Here is an 18,560-nt window from a genome sequence, read left to right on the forward strand (position 1 = left end):
TAGAAGAATAAACGGGGCTCTTCTGGACTTTGGAACCTGCTGGGTACCAAACTGAAGCTCTCTATTTATCTGCAGCTACAGGCTGCAGAGAAGAACAACTTATTTTTGTAGTGTCAATTAAAATAAATAAAACAAAACAACAGAAAAACAACAGCAAAAGGTCAGGAAGGATTTGGGTGTTTTTAAAATGCTGTCTGGGAGCAGTTTTCAAAGGTTAGGATGTCATGTAGTCTCAGAGCTGGTGTGCAGCTGCTCCTCGGGGTGCAGTCTGACGGAGACGTGCTGTGACAGGGCGGCGGGGCGCCGGCGTGCCAGGGGCCATCGCGCCCAGGCACCTCGCACCCCTGCACCCCAGGGCCCCTCAGCCCACTGAGGGCCGCCGTGCAGAACCACCCCTTCTTCTCCCGCAGCGCTGCAGCAGAGGCAGAGCTCGCTGGCATCGATGTTTTTGGGCGGGACATAAAAGACTCCATTGTAACCGACAAGGGGAGGAATACGTTATGCAAACGCACCACAGTCATTTGCTAGTGGTTTGCATTGAATCTGCCTGAGGTATAATGTATCAAAAGCCACTTCTGCCTGCGACACTAGGCTATTGTTCACACACACACACATGGGCTATCTTGCCAGGTTTAAATATATCTTAACTCTCAATAATGAGCAAGAAATCTTAGGGGGTTTTGGCTTCACCTAAAGTGAGAGAAGGTATGTCCATAGTATAGAATGTCACAATCTCCCGATCAGCTGTTGTTAGTTCTATAAAACACTAGAGACCTGCCTTGCGGTTGGCCTCTGGTCTAGCAGGGTGAAACCCTCTGCAGAGCGCGGTGGGAGGGAGTCGCCGGTCTGGCACAGCGGATCAGGATGTGAATGCGCTGAGTGCTGGCAAGAGCAATCGGAGGACATGCCGAGGCTGTTGAGCTCCGAAGGCAAGGAGACAGACCTTCCGGTGATGGAGTTTCCAGCTCCACCGCTGCCTGATACCGACAACAACAGCCAGTGGCTGTTGAGCAAACTACAGTCACTGGTACAGTGTCCGCTACAGACACCTCCAGTCTCGACACTGCTGGAGTCTCTGGATCGCTAGTTCCACATGCTCACGGTTCGGGAGAAGGGCCTGCCTTAATCCGGGAATCAGTCTCCACTCCGACAAAATAGACCAACAAGTTTGGAATGACGTGCTGAACAATTCCTTTTTTCTTTTCTTTAAACCCAACCTGATTTCTTGATAGGTACATCGTCTGTGCCTTGTGACATTATACTTTACTGAGTGAATTATACAGGCATTTTCATTAAATAGCCTCACAAGAGGAGTCAAAGATATTTCTTCACCTTTTAGTTTTATGTGTCTCAGAAATTTACTTGAACAGGACATTTAGCTAGATAGGAGAATAAGCAGTATAGCAGTATGGTGGACTTTGCTACTCCTTTTCTGCGATTTGAAAGAGGTACTTCTATTTTCCTGACACTGATGGTAAAGGGTCAGGTGGTGTATTTTTAATAATTAATTGAAATAATTCTAAAGAAAGCATAGTGACTGGGGACCCGAGTGTGGTTTTCACCAGTTACAGTCTGGGTCTGCCTTCTCTGTAATATCGGGATCATGAGTACATGACAGCAAGCTCATCCCCACTATCGCAGCAGAAACTAATATGACACAGGCCAAATTCATCTTGCCTCCATTGCAGATATTGTTCAGTACCACAATTCACTTTAAATAAGCATATAGGTCCTTGGTTTCCTAGATACTGTTACTCAAAAGCACTTTTAATAATAGCAAGCTTGAACCAAGTAATTAAGGAAGAACACAGCCTTCAGTCCACATGATGTCCCTCTCCAGATACAGACACACCTCAGCTCTGGGCTTCTGGACACTCACCTCTGTGGTGAAGCTACTAGATGTTTTACATGGGGAGACAGACACGCAGATTGTCCCTTAGTGAGTTTAAAGTGTCAGGCCCTTGCGTTTGCATAACATGCAACTATTCATGCAAAAATTTTCAAACTGCTGTATTCAAAAAGGTTTCTTGGGGAGCCGGAGTGCATCCCGCTAAGCAAAGGGTGCGAGGCAGGATACACGCTGGATGAGACACCAGTCCATCACAGGGCAGACATGCAGCAATTCTACATTCCAGTTTTGACTTCACCTTGGCACGTGAAGAGAACTACAGGTCATTGGGAAATACATCAAGAGCTTCTGTGATTCAGCCTCTCTCTTTTTGAATGAATGCATTTAAAAAATAATCTTTGGCCACGTGATGAACCTTGTGCTTTTTGTGCAAAAATGTGTTGAAGCTAACAAAACTGCCTTGTGTGTGCTTTAATCTCACATTATCTTGGCACATCCTGCTCTTGAACACAACCAGGACAAATAATTTGTGCAGAAAATCCTCATTTCTGAGAGCCAGCTAACCACAACACTACAGTATGAGAGTCTTGAGGGAATTCTGCCTTTTACATAAACCTTTTTAGATAAGAAGAAATGACACCTTTACCAAGGAAGCTTTTAATTGGGAAGAAACGACCCTTTAAAAACAGTTGATAGTAAACCCACTATGTCTCTGCACAGATAAGAGATTGAGCCTGCAGATTCTAGCTGGGACATGAGCAGCAATTCTATCTGTCCTGGACCAGTCCAACAGCTACTCTCAGACCCTCGTTCTCTGTACCCAAAACAGCAAGAGTCCCCTTAAGTCAGGCCTAGTAGGGGCCTCTCTTGCTATTTAATGTGTTGTTTAAACATAAACCAATTTCCTACCATAAAATTACAGCTCATTACCACGGAGAATAAAGGTTTTGAATAACAGCATAATAGCACGTTTGCAAATTACCAGCACAGCCACTATATTAATTAGATGTACGTGTTTCACATTCCTCTCAGACTGGTTTAATGGGGAAACCTGTGAACCGTAATGCTTTGAATACAAACAGTCTTCTTTTCTTTGTGGCACTTTTGAGCAACTTTAACAAAGGGGGGCAGGCAAGGAAGAAACACAGTACATGTTATAAAATTTTAATTTCCATTGTTAGCATGGAAAACTGCTCCAGGTGATTTATAATTGTATCACCATTTCCACAAATATCATCTGTCACATTGAATCTGTTAGAATTACTTCAGTAGAGAAGTCGAACAACATATTTTTTTCATTATGAATACAGCGCAGAGTTGATAATGTTTAGGCCAGGCATTTAATGCATTATTTACAAGTTGGATGCTAATAAAAACAGACTGTTCATTTACTAATGATTTAGAGTACCTCAGGCGTTATTCCAATTAGTTATATTAAAACTGAAAAACACTCAAATAAAATGAAGAAAAGCAAAAAATGAAGGATTATAAAAACAAAAGCAAGCTTTTGTTTTGGTTTTCAATTTAATTGAAATTGTTGGGAGAGAGTATTTCTCTTCTGCAGCATTTTCAAACACCAAACTCTCCATTCCCCTGGTGGGATGCTGCTGGAACGAGACAGAAAGGAAGCCTGTTTTTCCACATGCAAACATCAGTAAAGAGGAAATACATTGATCCACAGCAATCCACAGGAAAACAGTCTTAGTGTCTCCTATCAGAAGACCACATGCTCTCCAGGGATATACTGTAGGGTTCCAGTGTGAATGGAACAGTTCAGGCAGCTCTGTACCTGTAAGAGTCTGCAGTCAGTGCCAGGAAGCAGGGCATTCTGACCGGAGGAGCAGGTTCTCTAAGAAGCTTGCTGGAAAAGGTTCAATCGAAACCGAGGGTGGCTTGGAAGATGGACAGCTCTCTGCAGAGGCTTCCTTTTCTGCAGTTCTAAAAAAAAGTCCTCAGAAGCAAATTTCAAAAAGTCACCTTTGGTTTTGGAGGAGAGGTTTTTCAGATCATTCCCAGGATCCAGTCCTTCCCTGTCTGAGAGCATTCTGTCGTCCCCAGGGAAGCCAAGGGCTGCGAGTGTGAGAGACACAAAAGCACGACTTTCCCTTTTTTGCTGACCCTTTATCCTGTTGGCTGCAGCCAAATCCTTCCGTTTTCACTCATGAAAATACACTTTATAACACTGATGGAAATGGCCCAAGTGGGCCAAATGGCTTCTTGTTTGTAACCTTCCTTATGACAGAAAAACACAAGTGGGCACTTGCAAAGCTAAAGGGGCTTGGTGCTCAACTCTGTCACAGATGCTGTCTGCTGAGAATCAACAGATGTAAAGTAATTACCAGTGAGGCATGGCTTAAACAAGTACTATGCTTTGTGCTAAACTCTTAACGGGAAAATTACATCAGCCTGAATACTCTGTCTATGGTCTTTACATTTCATGTTAGCAGCTCACTTCTTTTGCAGACCTGTGTTTGAGATTAGATAGCAGTGCCTTTCTACAGGCCTTTGGGATGAGTAAGGTTGTCTCAGCTGATTGAAGTATGAAGTGAATGACAGTAAATATGTCTGACTTATCACCAGACTAATGGGCATTCCTCATCTACCATAGCCATCTTCTCCCAATGACAGCCCCTGCAGACCAGCTGATTTACTGTTGCAGACTCGAGCCCATGCAGTCCAGCCCAACCTCTACAGGAGACTCTGTCTGGCCACGAGGAGCAGGCACAGGTGCACTCTGCCGCACGTGTGGTGTGTGTCTCCGCTGTGCCCTACTGCACGGTGGATAGAAGCCATGGAGACAAAAAATGTATTTGTCTGTCTCTTGCAGTTCATCACAAGGCAGGACAGAACCCTGGACAGGACACCAGTCCATCACAGGACACAATACAGGACAACACCCTGGACAGGACACCAGTCCATCACAGGGCACAATACAGGACAACACCCTGGACAGGAACCAGTCCATCACAGGGCACAATAGAGGACCACAAATCAGTGGGCTCAGTACTGTTGTTGGATGTGGTCACGTACAGTAGTCCTGGTTTCAAACTTGAAGGTGACTGGGTTTTCTTGCACAGTAGTTGTAATCAAATGGATGGCATATGAGTGTTTTTCTCTACTCAATCAATCAACTCGTCAATGGATCAATTCATCAAATTATTGAATGGACCGCTAAAAAACACAAGTTCTCATTTCTACTGTTTGAATGGGGCATTGCTTACTTCCAAAAGCATAACAAATGAGGAGGTAATAATAATGATAAAATGATGGATCAAAAAAGAACACAAAACCTACTGTGTATGGGATTTATTATAGATTTCAAAGAATGGACTGAAAAACCTTAATATAGAGCATGTAGAGCTTCAGATGAAATTTCAGTGATGTGAGCATGGGTTAGGCAAAGCAGTATTGCTGCAGTACATCTGTATCTAGATCTGTATTAGGACTTTCACTCTTCCTGATCTACATCACTGACTTTGACTCTGGTACAGCTACTACACTTGAGGGATTTGAAGATGACACACAATCGGGGGAAATACTGCAAATACTGCAGACAAAGTAAAGGGAATTCAAAAAGATTTAGACACTACATTGCCGTGAGAGTACAGAGCAAGCTACCCAGACAGGCTGTCAAAGCTTTCTCTTTCTTCAGGAAACATCCTGGGCTCACGTATCTACTACAGAGCTACCACAACCTCTCATTTTTAACCCCTCTTATATTTTTCTAAACACACAGTTGGGATGTTGGAGCATCTGGGTTCTTTCCCAGAAGCTCTAACTTTCTATACACAATGGAAGAGGGCTCTGGTTTAGCAGCGATTGCCGAAAACCTTTAACACTGCTGCTCAGCTCACACAGCGCCAGCCTTGCCTGTGGTTGACCAAGTCACCTGCACAGTCACAGAGGAGGACACAGCACGCAGGAGGGGGAATTGGGGAGTGTGAAGCCCAGTTAACACACTGATGTAACAGTGGAGTGCATGTGTGCTACAACAAGCAGAGCTGTGACCATTCTTAAAACTCCCAGCTTCAGTCTTCATTGCACAATAAAACCATTCAAGTCACCTGTCAGGCTCCAGCCAGATACATTCTTCCACTCATCCTAAGGCACTGGAGGGAGTTCAGCTGTATTCACATTGCCTCCCAGCTATCTGCTGATAAGTATTGAAAGAAGTGTCTACCAGAGATAGATCTGCCCTCTGGGATCAGTTAAACAGATACTTAAGGTCTGCACAGGTATGCTGATGACAAAAGGACAAGTGGTCTCTCAAGGCAAGCCGGAGACATTACAGTTTCTGTGTTTTCTAAACATGATATAATTCCAACATTTAAAATCAAGCAAAAATACAACTTTTGATTTTGTAGGACCGTCGTTTCAACACCCGCTGCTGCCAGAACAGAATCTAAATTCTGGATTTTGAAACTAAATGTGCTTTTCTGTGGCTTTGCAAACAGCCAGATTGAGTCATTATTATGCACAGAAATGAACAACGACCAACTTAAGTAAGGTACTGATGCATTTAATTGCATATTATGCGTTTTTTAATTTTCCGACTTTTTTGTGCATTATTAGCACATTCTGTTCATTAGGTGCCAAGCCAGGCATGGCTGCCGACTCCAGCAGCGGCCCGCCCAAGGCCCCCTCCCCTCCCCTCCTCCCCAGGTGTGTGGAGCTTAGCAGCGCAGCCCCGAGAGGCGGGGAGCCAGGGGAGGGGAGAGGCCCAGGCTGAGCTGAGTGTGCAGAGTTGCCTCTGCAAGGGACAGACTTCATCGATTTCATGCTCTTTCCCAGGAACAAACGCACGGGCAACATTCCTTTTTAATTTTAGAGCCACGGTTTTTGTTGAAGTGGGAAAAAAATAATGTTAGCAAGTAAATGTCATTTGTACTGTAAATGCAGGTCTGCAATTTCTCCTCACCCCACCCAAGTCTTCCACCGCTAGCCGATCACATCCGCTTTTCCCCTGACAGCAGTGCTGGGCATTTTGGAAGTCACTCTTGAGAGAAACCCTGAGATTATATGGTCTTGAGGAAAAAAGCAACTGTTCATCTTAGCTCTGTCTATGTGTCACTATAAGAATTATGTTTTCACATCCATATGAAAGCTCTGCAGCATGTCCCAGAGTAAGTCCAGCTTAGCTGTTTTTTTTCCTAGGCTACAGAATTTTAAATCTTTCAACTTCAAAAAGATTCAAATTAAAAATAAACCAATAAACGACATTTTAATATGACTGATAGTTTATTTGCACAAAAAGCTGTGCTCAGTGCTTTAAATAGTGTTTCTAATAAACACATTAATAAACTAATTAGCACATTTTCAATCAGAGAAATGCTGGCTGTTGGAAAATCTTGATAGGCAGGTTGCAAAAATTAAAAATGGAATATCTAAAAGAAGGATCAGGAGATCTGCAGTTCACCAGTTTCAGAACTAGATGGTTTGAAGAGAAGATTGAAGTGGAGGTTTTATTTTGAAAGATCACCAGACAATCAGTGTGTTTCTTGTGTGTGGGTCTGTGCTTTGTCCCCTTCAAAACATTTCATTGAGCATAAGTGCCTTTGTGTTCTATTACGTTAACATCCATTTAATTAGTCTGTATTATCAATTTAAAAATAAAAATTAAGTATGCTCAAAAGTGACAGACATTAAATTACTTCAGTGGGCAAAACGGGAAAAAAAATCAATAGAGCATTTAATTTTACTCATGATTGATTATGCCAATACTGTGCACACCTCTTTCAATCAAAAACAGGCTCCTTTTATATAATACATTTACCACATCTGTTTGTGTAATGTATCAGAACCTTCGACTGGCCTGGATTGACTATAAACAGAACCCCCACAGCTCCTGCAGGCGGAGGGTGGGGACTGGAAATATAGTAAACAGGATGATGTATAAGCTCCAGCCACTGAGTGTTTAAAATCAAAAATAATTCTCTTCATGTGCACTTATCTTCGAGTAGCTCGCTGATTGCTACTGAGCCCTTAATAAGCAAAGAGGTTTTAAGAGACACACAGAAATCACATCGCAGTCCCCACTGTCACTGCTTTAATGGGACTCCTTGATCAACACAAACATTGCCGAAGCAGACGGGACGCAGGCTGTAATTGATTCAAACTGGGTTTCATTTCTTAGGATAAATGAGAGTGAAGAGTTTTTAATATTGCCCATGGTGTTTTCATTATTTCATCCCAAATAATTTGCGAAGGAACAGCAGACAGAAGGATAGGGTGCGTGTCTGTGTGCTTGCTTATGTGTGTGTTCGTGTGTGTATTTGTGTGTGTCAGGGGGGTTGTCTCAGACTGCACTGGGGTGAAATGTTTAAAAATGATTTAAAAAATCAAATTCAGCTTAATCAAGCCCCTCTGAAGACTGGAGAGTGCAGATTCCTATATAAACAAATACTCAGACAAATTGCAGAGCCATATGGTGCCAGAGAGTGTCAAAGCTCCACTTTTCTCATATTGCTATTATCCCTCATCATCAATTTGTTTTCCCTTCATTAACTTCTGAAGGGGTTGAGGGGTGTTTTCTTCAGTCTGGCAGTAGGGAATAGGCTTAAGAAAACACACACACACCTTTTTAACATCTGACCATCACCGGTACCGTGAGTGTCCCACACTTACAGCCGTGACAATGGAGCAGGTCCCTTTCCCCTGACTCTGAACAGGGTCAGATGCTTAATGAAGTCGCTGCAATTAGACAAGTGCAGACGTGCAAGCCCCTAGTAACACCGAAGTAACGACTCCTAAATTAATTTCTGGAGCCTCCTTTCTCCAACAGGTTGAAGGGCTCCCCTGGGTGCCTTCCAGGTGTTTTAGCAGTAAAAGAGTTAATTGAGTACAAGACACCTGACAATACTCACTTAATTAGGAGCGTCTCTGCAAGCAGCCCGAAACAGATTGCCGCCGCCTTGAATACGGAGTGGGGAGGGGGGTCCTGGAACGCCGTCATCATCCGGAACACCACGAAGGGCACCAGGGCCAGCAGGGCGAGGACGGCTGCGGAAACCAGCCAGGTCTGCCACTGGCCCGCCACCTGCCTCCACGCCGAGGACCTCCGCAGCTCGTACTGTCGGGAGAAGCACACACAGCGCTGCCTGAGCATCCCCCGGCCCCGGTCGAGGGTTCCCAGACACCGCGCTGGAGAGCGGAGCGGGCGGCCCGCCGGTGGAGTAGGGCGGTCGGCGGAAAGGAAAGGCTCAGCTCGACCCATCGGGCAACAGCACACCAGGCACCGCCGCGAGCCCGTGCTGTGGACCAGCCTTCCGGCCTCCACCGGCTTGGTCCGTCTGGGTCTGTCCAGACTCACCCTGTGTTGGAATAATCTCTAACCGTGTATTTTTTAGAAATCATGATCTGGGCTGACTAATGCCGTACTTCCTGCTACCGAGATGAGCTGTAAAAATTGTTTTTAGTTGTGTCCGAACCTGAGGGAAATGTGTTTCTTCATGCTGTAGGTGGTGTTGTACACCCTCTACCGAGTTCAGCGGCTGTGGCTTAAAAGGAGGGAAGAATGAGCCCATCTTTGGATGTGGTTCAATGAGATGCCTGACATTCAGAGACATAACAATTTTTGAGGGACCAGCAAGGAGTCCACATTCACCGCAAACAGGAGTCGGTCAAATCTCACATTTAACAGACACGTTTCGGATGAGCATGCTGCAGGTCCTCCCGACTCACATTGCTGTGCACCTTGACTCAGAATGACGTTGCACAGGAGGGGAATAAAAAACTAAGAAAACCTCCTGTGAAAACTCTCAGAGCACCGCTCCTGCGCTCTCCATCAGGGAAACCAAACAGCGTCTGCGTGATATTTGAACAGCGTATAATTGGTGCCCAGGATTCATCTGCAAATGCACACTGCTCGTTTTCTTTCAGGCTGCTGTTCATTAATTAGATTCTTTGTGGCAAGTGCCATCGAGCTATCTGCGATGTTTAAGGTTACATCAAGCCTCAGTAAATGGCTGCATGATAACAGGATGCATCCATCTTCATTACTTAGCCATTGCTGTCTGTGCCTGCTCCGCCGCAAGTAAGGGTGATGTCAGTGGGAGCTGAAGAATTAAACGTTTTATTCCAACCAGATTCTGAACTTTCGCCTCTTTTTATTTCATGAGTAGTTCTAATTAATTTGTGGGGAAAGCCGTGCCAGCTCACATAGAACATTCCTTTTGAATGCAGGGCTGCCAATAATGATTTGAGCTCTTAATGTCTTACATACTCAGCTCAGTGTGGTTTTGCGCTGCTGTAAATGTTGAATTAACTCAGTGTAACTACAGGACAGCTATTCCACTTCACTCTTATCTTATCTAAATCACACCCTGCCTACTGGCTGCTAAAAATGGCCAGATACCAGACTTAACCAAAACACAAGCCCACTTCACACTGGCTTCTTCCCTGCCCTTCAGACAGCGCTCCCTCAAAAGTGAGAGAACAAAACCTCATCATGAACCACCCTTTTGTGCATTCTTTATCCTGAGAAATGACCGCATGGATCCCCTCTCTGTTTCTCCCCCAAGCCTCTCACTCCTGTTTTCCCCCGTCCCAGGGCCCTGGATTTCTGGATCTGGCCATGTGGCCGCAGGCTGTCCAGACACACCAGTCTGAATGCTACTTTCCACACCACAGTACCTTTTACCAGAACAGGGGGAAGCCCCCACTGTATCAGAAAGGCAAGGATGTCTATTCTTGTAGCCCAGTACCCTGGAAGAGAAGGACATGTCCACTCTGCAGGTCCCCAGAGCAACTGCAGTAACAAGGCACATGGAATAGGGGAGCTTCCTGACAGCATGTTTGCTGGTGATGTCATGGTGCTGTTGTTTGAACTAGGGAAATGGGGTCGGCACTCAGGGTAGGGGCAACTGGTGACCTCAAAAGACACTTGTGTTTTGAGCACACCAGGTGGTGTTTACACTAACTCTTAAATGTGGGGTTTCAAAGGGGGCATACTGGTACTGCGGTCCATTAAGACCACTAATCCTTTGTATTTACAGTTGACAGTTTTCAACTCTTCATCACCATTGCCCTGCCTCACTCATCCCTGCTGCCCCGGGGGGGAAGAGATCTCTGGCAGGCTTGGCGGACAAGCTGGGCCCAAAGCACACCTCTGTGCTGCAGACTGTGTGAATCCATTGAGGAACTGAAACTGAGATCTGAAACTAACCTTCACCCTTGCTTTTTCAAAATGAATCCAGAAATTAAACAAATGATGGTAGTGTTGTTCAGCACTAGGGTGGCTAGAGTTAGAGCAAAAAGGCCAATCTCCCACATACTACATCCCCCAGAAGCCCTTGAAGGTTACCAGCTGACCTATCTTGACCCATCTCCTATTCTGTCCTGCTCCTAGTTTCCCTCTACTTTTCTTGTCCTTCCGGTGTGTCTTTGTTTGGGGCTATATATTTCCGGGTCACCCTCACTCAGCATTGAGGGTTCGGATGTCTTGAGACCCACCTAGCACCAGGTCGTCTCCTCCGCGGCCTGAGGCCATAGCTTTCTACCCGACATCGTCTGACCTCCTGAGCCCGGGCTAACCCCCGTTTTGCTGCTATGCATAGGGTCCTTTTTGTGCTCTCCTGGCCATTCCACGGCATGCCTCTCCGACATCCGTGACATATCTGGCAGTGCTGATTGGTCAGCCGACTACATAACCAGGAAACAGACACTTTTCGGGAGCTCCAATTCCAGAGATCCGTGCCCCATCAGTGTCACTAAAACTCCTACATTTATGATAATCTTTTGTTACTTTTTGCTGCTTTGGCAACTTTGCAATTCATCAGTCATGACAATATAGCTCTTTGAATATTTAATCTGGCATTTGATAAACTAATTTAAGAATTTGCAAATCTCTAGAGAGGTGCGGGAGGGGGGGGAGTGTGGCTGAATGAACTGTTAAAGGACTGTTCCTGTTTTATTTTGTCAAATGGCCATGATAACTGAGGGACCAGAAAGAGTTTCATCTGAAATGATTTCATCTTGAATGTTTTGTTACAGCACAGTACATAAAAAAATACTGGATGCTGGGGCTGAAACTATTTTGCCTGCCTGTGGTGGCGTTACAACAGCATTTTGGTAGTGCATGACAGAAGTAAGTTTGGGAAGTCTAATTGCCTCTGAGTAACTTCATGAAAAACAGGACAGCAACTGTCTTCTCTGAGCGAGAAATATTAAACCTCCACCTCATGGAAACTATCTGTCTTTCTTTCTGTAGATACCTTTTTTTTACGAGGAGGTCAAAGTTCATAACACTTAATGGCCTAAAGCCTTACCAAGGCTGGGAAACCAGAGACAATTTTTAAGCCTCACAGAGATTAGAGTTATCCATATTTCCCCTTTTTCTTGCAAAACGAAGTGAAGCAACATGAAAAATCGGTTATTGGCTTGTGTTGGAGCCCTAAGCAGGGAAGTATGGAGAAGTTCATTTAGACTCAGTGCCGAGAACAGGACCTCAGGAATTCATATTGTGTGATGCTCATGGCTAAGTGTGGGGAATGTGGGAAGAATTTTATTATGTAAGGGAGACGGGACAGCTGGCCGAGTGAGGAGGAGGAATATATATGATTAGAAAAAAAACTAGAAACAAACCAATATCAGGGGCTTAATATTAAGAGCTACAGAATATGGCAGAATGTATAGAAACACTTGTTGATCTAAGGCAGAGGATGCTCACCTAGGCCACTGTGTGAGAACGTAGATATCACAGATCTTCACGAGAAAGTGTTACAGTACTTTACTGTCTTTATTTCTGAGGTCCCACTGGACAATCTCTGGAGACCGTCGAAGACATTAAGTCCATGCTCTGAAAGCACAGATGCAACAAATATAACATCAACTCAACTCTCTTATACAGCACTATCCCTGTACACACCAGCATCAATGCACGGGCCAGTGGGTGGGGATTCTGAACTGGACGACATTCTCTCTCATTTCTGTTCACAGGGTAGTTCTACACTCACAATCACAGACCCAAAACCACCTTTTAGCAGGTCTGTACATATTGTACCAAATCAGGGCATTCGTACCCCCCAGCTACACTAATATAATTCCGATTTGCATACACCTGCCCTGTGCTTTCTGCTCTTTGCTCTTGGAATTCAGTGCCGCTTCTTGCCTAGTCGTGTGAAGATCAATGTGTAATAAAACATGAACAAGCATGTGGAAGGCGAGTGCGTTGCTGTCCCAGGATAACTCGTGGTGCTTTAATAAGTGCACTGCAAAAGTCTCTTCTCCCAGTGCCTGTGTGAGTGCAGTCCAGGAACTTAATGGATCTGGCACATGTACTGTGTTTGAGGTCTTGTGCTTCTGAAGGGTTAGTGTTGTAAAGTGACAAGGAAATATGCCTATTGATGGGTACCACCTTGTACCCTTCCTGTCTGTGCCTTTACCATGACTTTACCGGACTTTGTCGCACTTCACTGCTTTTTGTCACGATGCTCCACAGGGAGCTTTTACAAGGTACTGCCAGTAAAAATAAAATACTCTTTCAAGGGTATTATCAATGAATGAGCATGCAGATGTATGAATTATAATCTGGACAGCGAGGAAACCTGCATACCTACAAAGAGAGACACGTTCGTTTTGACTGAATGCTTACTGGAACCTGTGAAATGAAATAAATCTCCAGTGTCAACTGTCCTCTGTTGCCTGTGTGTTCTTTCATTGATGTATTTTCAGTCGGGCTTTTTCAGTCATCAATAATGCACTTTCAAATGCTTTTGTCATGCATTTGACTCTTGAAGGTGGGAGTTTTAATTTCTGTATTACAATTCCTTTTAAAACAGTCACATGTGCTTTAAAGGCACTGGGAATTTCATTGTTGTATTCCTGAGTGGCCACAGGATGTGGAGAAATGTCTTTGTTAGCAGCAACATACACTAAGTCTCTCATGTCCCTGAACAATGAACTGAGCTCCCAGGGATCTAGTTTTAAGATCTAATGTGTCTTAGTACAATGGAGGTGTTTTTATTCAGAAACTGTTAAACTGTTGTGAAATGGGAAAAATGGACATGAAGAGTCTTAGTCAGATTGAAAGGTCTTAAATAATCAAAGGTAGTTGGTAGCTTACATAAGATTTACTAACATATAATTTTCTTGCAAACTGTATTTCTCATGCATCCAGTCATTTTCAGATTGCATCACATCTTAAACCATGGGCTTGTCAGGGTGAAGACGACTCTTCAGAGGTTAAAGCAGTACAAAAGGTTACTGTACCCTCAAGGAGAATTAGATTACTGCAAAGGACTGGACAGAAAAGCAACATAATTGAGACAAACCATTGTGACCTGAGGAGAATCTCTCTCCCTCCCTCTCCCTCTCTCTTTTTGTAAAAAAAGGAAGAACGTAGTCTGGTATTTACATCAGGCAAATTGAAAAGGTCTAAAATGGTTTAGTTGAGAGTATCATATAATGACCAATTTTATCAGCTGAAGAGGCCGTCAGAACAAAGGTACTGAGGGTTTTCTATAAGGATCATGGTCTGCATGGACATCTGAATGAATCTGTGAGGTTTTCTGAAGCAAAAGACATAGACATGCTTCTGTTTAAAAGCGAAACAGTTCCTGTAATTGTGCACGAGGACTGAAATGTGACCCCAGTCTGCACAAGTGCTTTTTCACGCTCAGCCACTGAGAACCTCATCTCCAGTCTTAGACTTTGAGCCACCATCATTGTCTCTGTTGCTAATTCCAATTTACAAAAACCTCCATCACTTTACAAGTTAAATCAAGGTTTGAATAAATGAACAACTGAGTTTCCCTTGTAAAGAAAAAAAGAGTGATTAACCATTATTTTTTCATCTTGAAAATGTTTATTGTCGAATAATGGTGTCAAGTCAGGGTAAAGGTGGAAAAAGCAGTTTAAGTCAGCACGTGAGTGTGTGCAGTAATACATTTTGATGGGAAAACCAGTGTGAAACCAGTCTCTTACGTCTGAGGGAAAAAAGATGGGCTACATCCATTCATTACTAGAAAGCTGCATATTCCTAGGAAGAGTCAACACACCATCACACTGGCCCCCTGCCACCAGCTTTGCTTTGCATATTTACAGTACAGAATACTTCTTTTTCCTTATTAACCAATTAAAACACTTATTCTTTTAACAAAACAATATTCTGTGGCAGCCAAATTTCTTTAAAAAGCATGTGGAACAGCTAATTCTATTTCAATTCTCTCAAAAGCCAAAACCCCTTCTGAAGATTACCCACCCTAGAATGCTATGCTTTTTGGAGTATTAATTCAGCTGTCTATTCATTTCATACAGCAGGCTCTTTGGCTGCTGACAAGACCTCTAAGCCTGTTCCATTCATCTAAAAAGACTCGGTACAATTTGATGTGGCAACAGTCCTTCTCTCCTGTCCGTGATCCTCACACAATCCCACTCTGTAGCCTAGCCTCCCTCTCATGTGACAGGCACGCACGCCTCTGTTTCCTTCTCCCATTCACGTCTTTACCAATACAAAACTTGTCCAAGACACAACAGGGTATAAACGAATGCCCACACCAGATGGAATTCCTCTCCATTCAAGCCAGAAAAGACACCAGCAGAGCTCTGCGCTCCCACTGGACAGAGAGACGCTCTCCAGGGTGGGAAAGATCTGAGAAATCGGCAGACTCAAGTGACCTGCGCAGGGCCCCCAGCGCACCCCAGCTCTGACGCACTGGGAGCTCCTTCAGTTCATCAATCTGCTCCGCGGCCCAGCCCCGGCCTGCGCGCCTTCACTCCTCCGCGCCGCAGTCATCTGGCGGACTGCATTAACAGGCCCATTGTGCAAATTGGTTATCTCCTGACCCAGGCAGCCAGATGTATCCTGTCATGATTTTCATCACAGACGCAGGCGAACGGGTCTGAGGTTAATACAATATCTTCCATACCCGAACCACTGTCCCTCTGCGGCTGAAGCTCGCCAGCACATTCACTGTCGGAGGCATGTACGAGAAACTTACATCAGTGTACACTCCTGCAGTCTTTTCTTCTCGTAATTATCTTTCTCCCTTCACATCTCATCTTCTGTTTCTCTCCCTCTCATTTTTTTTATAAAGCATACGCCACACAGAGACTACAATTATTAGGGAGAGCAGAAAGTAGAAATATAGTTAAACTTCAGTATGCAGGCTCAAAACCCATAATTGATTTAAAATCTGTTTTGCTCCTCAATACATAAAATTAAAGACAGAATCTAGTCTTACTTTTTAACTTGTTTTAGTGCCTTTTACTTCAGTCTTACTGTCTTGGCTTCTCCTTTGTAACTACTTATGCATTTGTAGGAAGCCGACTGCGCTCAAATAAACGCAAGCAATTGAAATTAAATACTATGAAGCATTCGGAAAATGTCTTTATATTGCCTTCCTTCATTTCAAACATGGCACAGGCTGTTTTGTCTGTGAACTCAAGTGGAACAGAAAGCTACAGAATGCAATTTATGTCAGGAGCTCGGCTACAGAAGGACAACTAATTCTAATTAGTCAAAATTCCCCACAGGCCAAAAGGAGGCCTACTGAGGGAGCCCACAGCCTCACACTCCCCCTGTCTTCCAACAGGTGGGTAGAGGCCTACCCCACGTTGTCATGGCGATATCTCCTGCTAGGCCTTTAGCTGGACACAAGCAATTAATTGACTGCGTGTCCACTCTTTAAATGTGATACTTTCAATGTACTTCTGAAGCAAGACAAATTAATTCTTCTAATTGGATGTAATTAAAAATAGCAGAATGGTTTCCAAGGCCCATAGTCATTGGATATCTTTGCATATCTGCGTTGTTTTTCTCTATCCTTCTCAAGGCCTGCTGTATTCAGTTACAGTGTTATCTCCTCTTTGTCCCCATCATTCTGCTTGAGGACGCAGCATTGCTAATTAAACCTCCGAGAGGGACAGGCTGCTTTGATTGCAAATCAGATAACTATATGTGCTGCTATATATATTGAGAGGCATTAAACACACAACAAATGAGAACTGAAACACCAGTAATATTTGTAGTATTTTTAAGGCCTTTCAGTATATATATTTAGCAGAGCATATCTATACACACAGTGTCCACAGTGTATATATAAATTATATTGCATAAATAGTAAATACATATGCTAGAATATATAGGGAGTCCTGAGCAAAAGGACAATCTGTAATTCTATTTTACATAATGCACTTGATTTTGAATTTGACATTGCAAACTTTTACACATTGTTTAATTTTTTTAGCATTTAATTTTTTATTTTTTTCCAACAATGTACTGCATGTAGATCTGTAGAATAAGTGTATTATTAAACACTGTGGTTGGCCCAGCTCTCCTCTTCCATCATGTAGAAGCTTTCTGTACATAATGGCAATGTTTCTCATTTATTTTCTCTTAATTATATATAGCGAATTGCAATATGTTTTATTGCAGCCTTGCTGTATGTGTATTATTATATTTTATGTATGAAGGAACTAATCTAGAGTACATATATAATTAAGCCACAGGGAAGCACATCTACTTGCACATGAAGCTAATAGGAAATGCCCCAGTTTGCGCTCTGCCTCCTGTGCAGTCCCGACACAGCACAGCAACACGAGCCCACAGAACCTCAGCAGAGCCTCGCGGACACCAATGTGTTAACGATGTGCTAATGTTTTATGAATATGACCTTTAGGGACCATTCCAATCAATCAATAAAGTGAAAAAAGCCTATTGGGATTATTTAAAGTCCAACATACAAAATGTAGGGCACCATTTATCTTCATACAATCATTATTAATGAGTGTTCAGTTAACCCAAATACGTTTCCTACAGCTGTGTAGCGTATACGCAGTGTTTATGTTTCTCAAATTTCCCTTCCAGCTCACAAAAAAAGTTATCCGTACCGCTGCAACTCAGAAAAGTACCTAAGTCATCACAAAGTTCTGGAAAGAGGGTAAAAAAAAGCTGTGGAATCGAAAAGCATCTGCACCTTCTATCCACAATCCCGACGACATGAAAGAGATGTTGCGCTAATGATTTATTCCTGAAAGGTACCAGAACATACGGCGAAATATATTTCTCCTGTCTTGTACTCTGCATGCAAATGCACTGATGTGTAATAGAAGCACACACACGTATTCAAAATAATCAGTCCTGGACACCTAATACCGTAAGAACACCATGCATACCTTACCCTGCTCCTGTCTGAAGTACAGGAAGATATTCTTCACATTCCAGACATTATTCTGGAAAGATGTAAAATACTGCACTCCTTTTTCACTAGGCTAACCTATCCATCCTACAGCAGCATGCCTCTTGCCAATACTGTGGTGAAAATGTTGAGCTGGATTGGATGAATCCAGCTGTTCCCCATGGATTCCCAAAGACATCGCCCCCGAGTGGTCCACATGAGTCCTGCAGACTCCTCCGGCACCGCGGGGGCCAGGGGACACACACAGGGGCGCTTGCCGTGACCTACCGCGCCCCCGGCTCCTGGAAGGCTGGCTTTCTCAACACGCCGTGGAGCGAAGCACGATGGCAGCAGAGAGAGAAAATAACTCGGGAAACAAGAACCAAACACACACTGCGCCGCCACTGCCTCCCAGCCCCCTGTCTGGGCATCGGCTGCTGCTGGAAGTGCACGAGAGCAGAGCCACATCCCTTTAGCGAGGGGCTTGCATGCTGCAGGTTCGGCCCTGGCACCAAGGCTTCACATGGCAGCAGGCAGCGCGGGCAGCCGGGACGCTGCAGATGATCGCTGTGCAGTAAAACAGTAACCATGAATAA

General features: G+C 44.0%; 1 protein-coding gene across 1 annotated transcript in view; it reads right to left on the reverse strand.

The window, feature by feature from the left end:
* LOC148651702 (uncharacterized) overlaps positions 1-18,560 on the reverse strand; it is a 96,750-nt gene that overhangs the window by 7,644 nt on the left and 70,546 nt on the right. The window contains exon 4 of the mRNA XM_088597676.1: positions 8,713-8,918. Within this exon, the coding sequence (XP_088453802.1) occupies positions 8,713-8,918 (206 nt within the window). The remainder of the gene's footprint in view (positions 1-8,712; positions 8,919-18,560) is intronic.

This window comes from Lepisosteus platostomus, chromosome 11 (assembly GCF_059453375.1).
Source record: "Lepisosteus platostomus isolate fLepPlt1 chromosome 11, fLepPlt1.hap1, whole genome shotgun sequence".
Classification (NCBI taxonomy): Eukaryota; Metazoa; Chordata; class Actinopteri; order Semionotiformes; family Lepisosteidae; genus Lepisosteus; species Lepisosteus platostomus.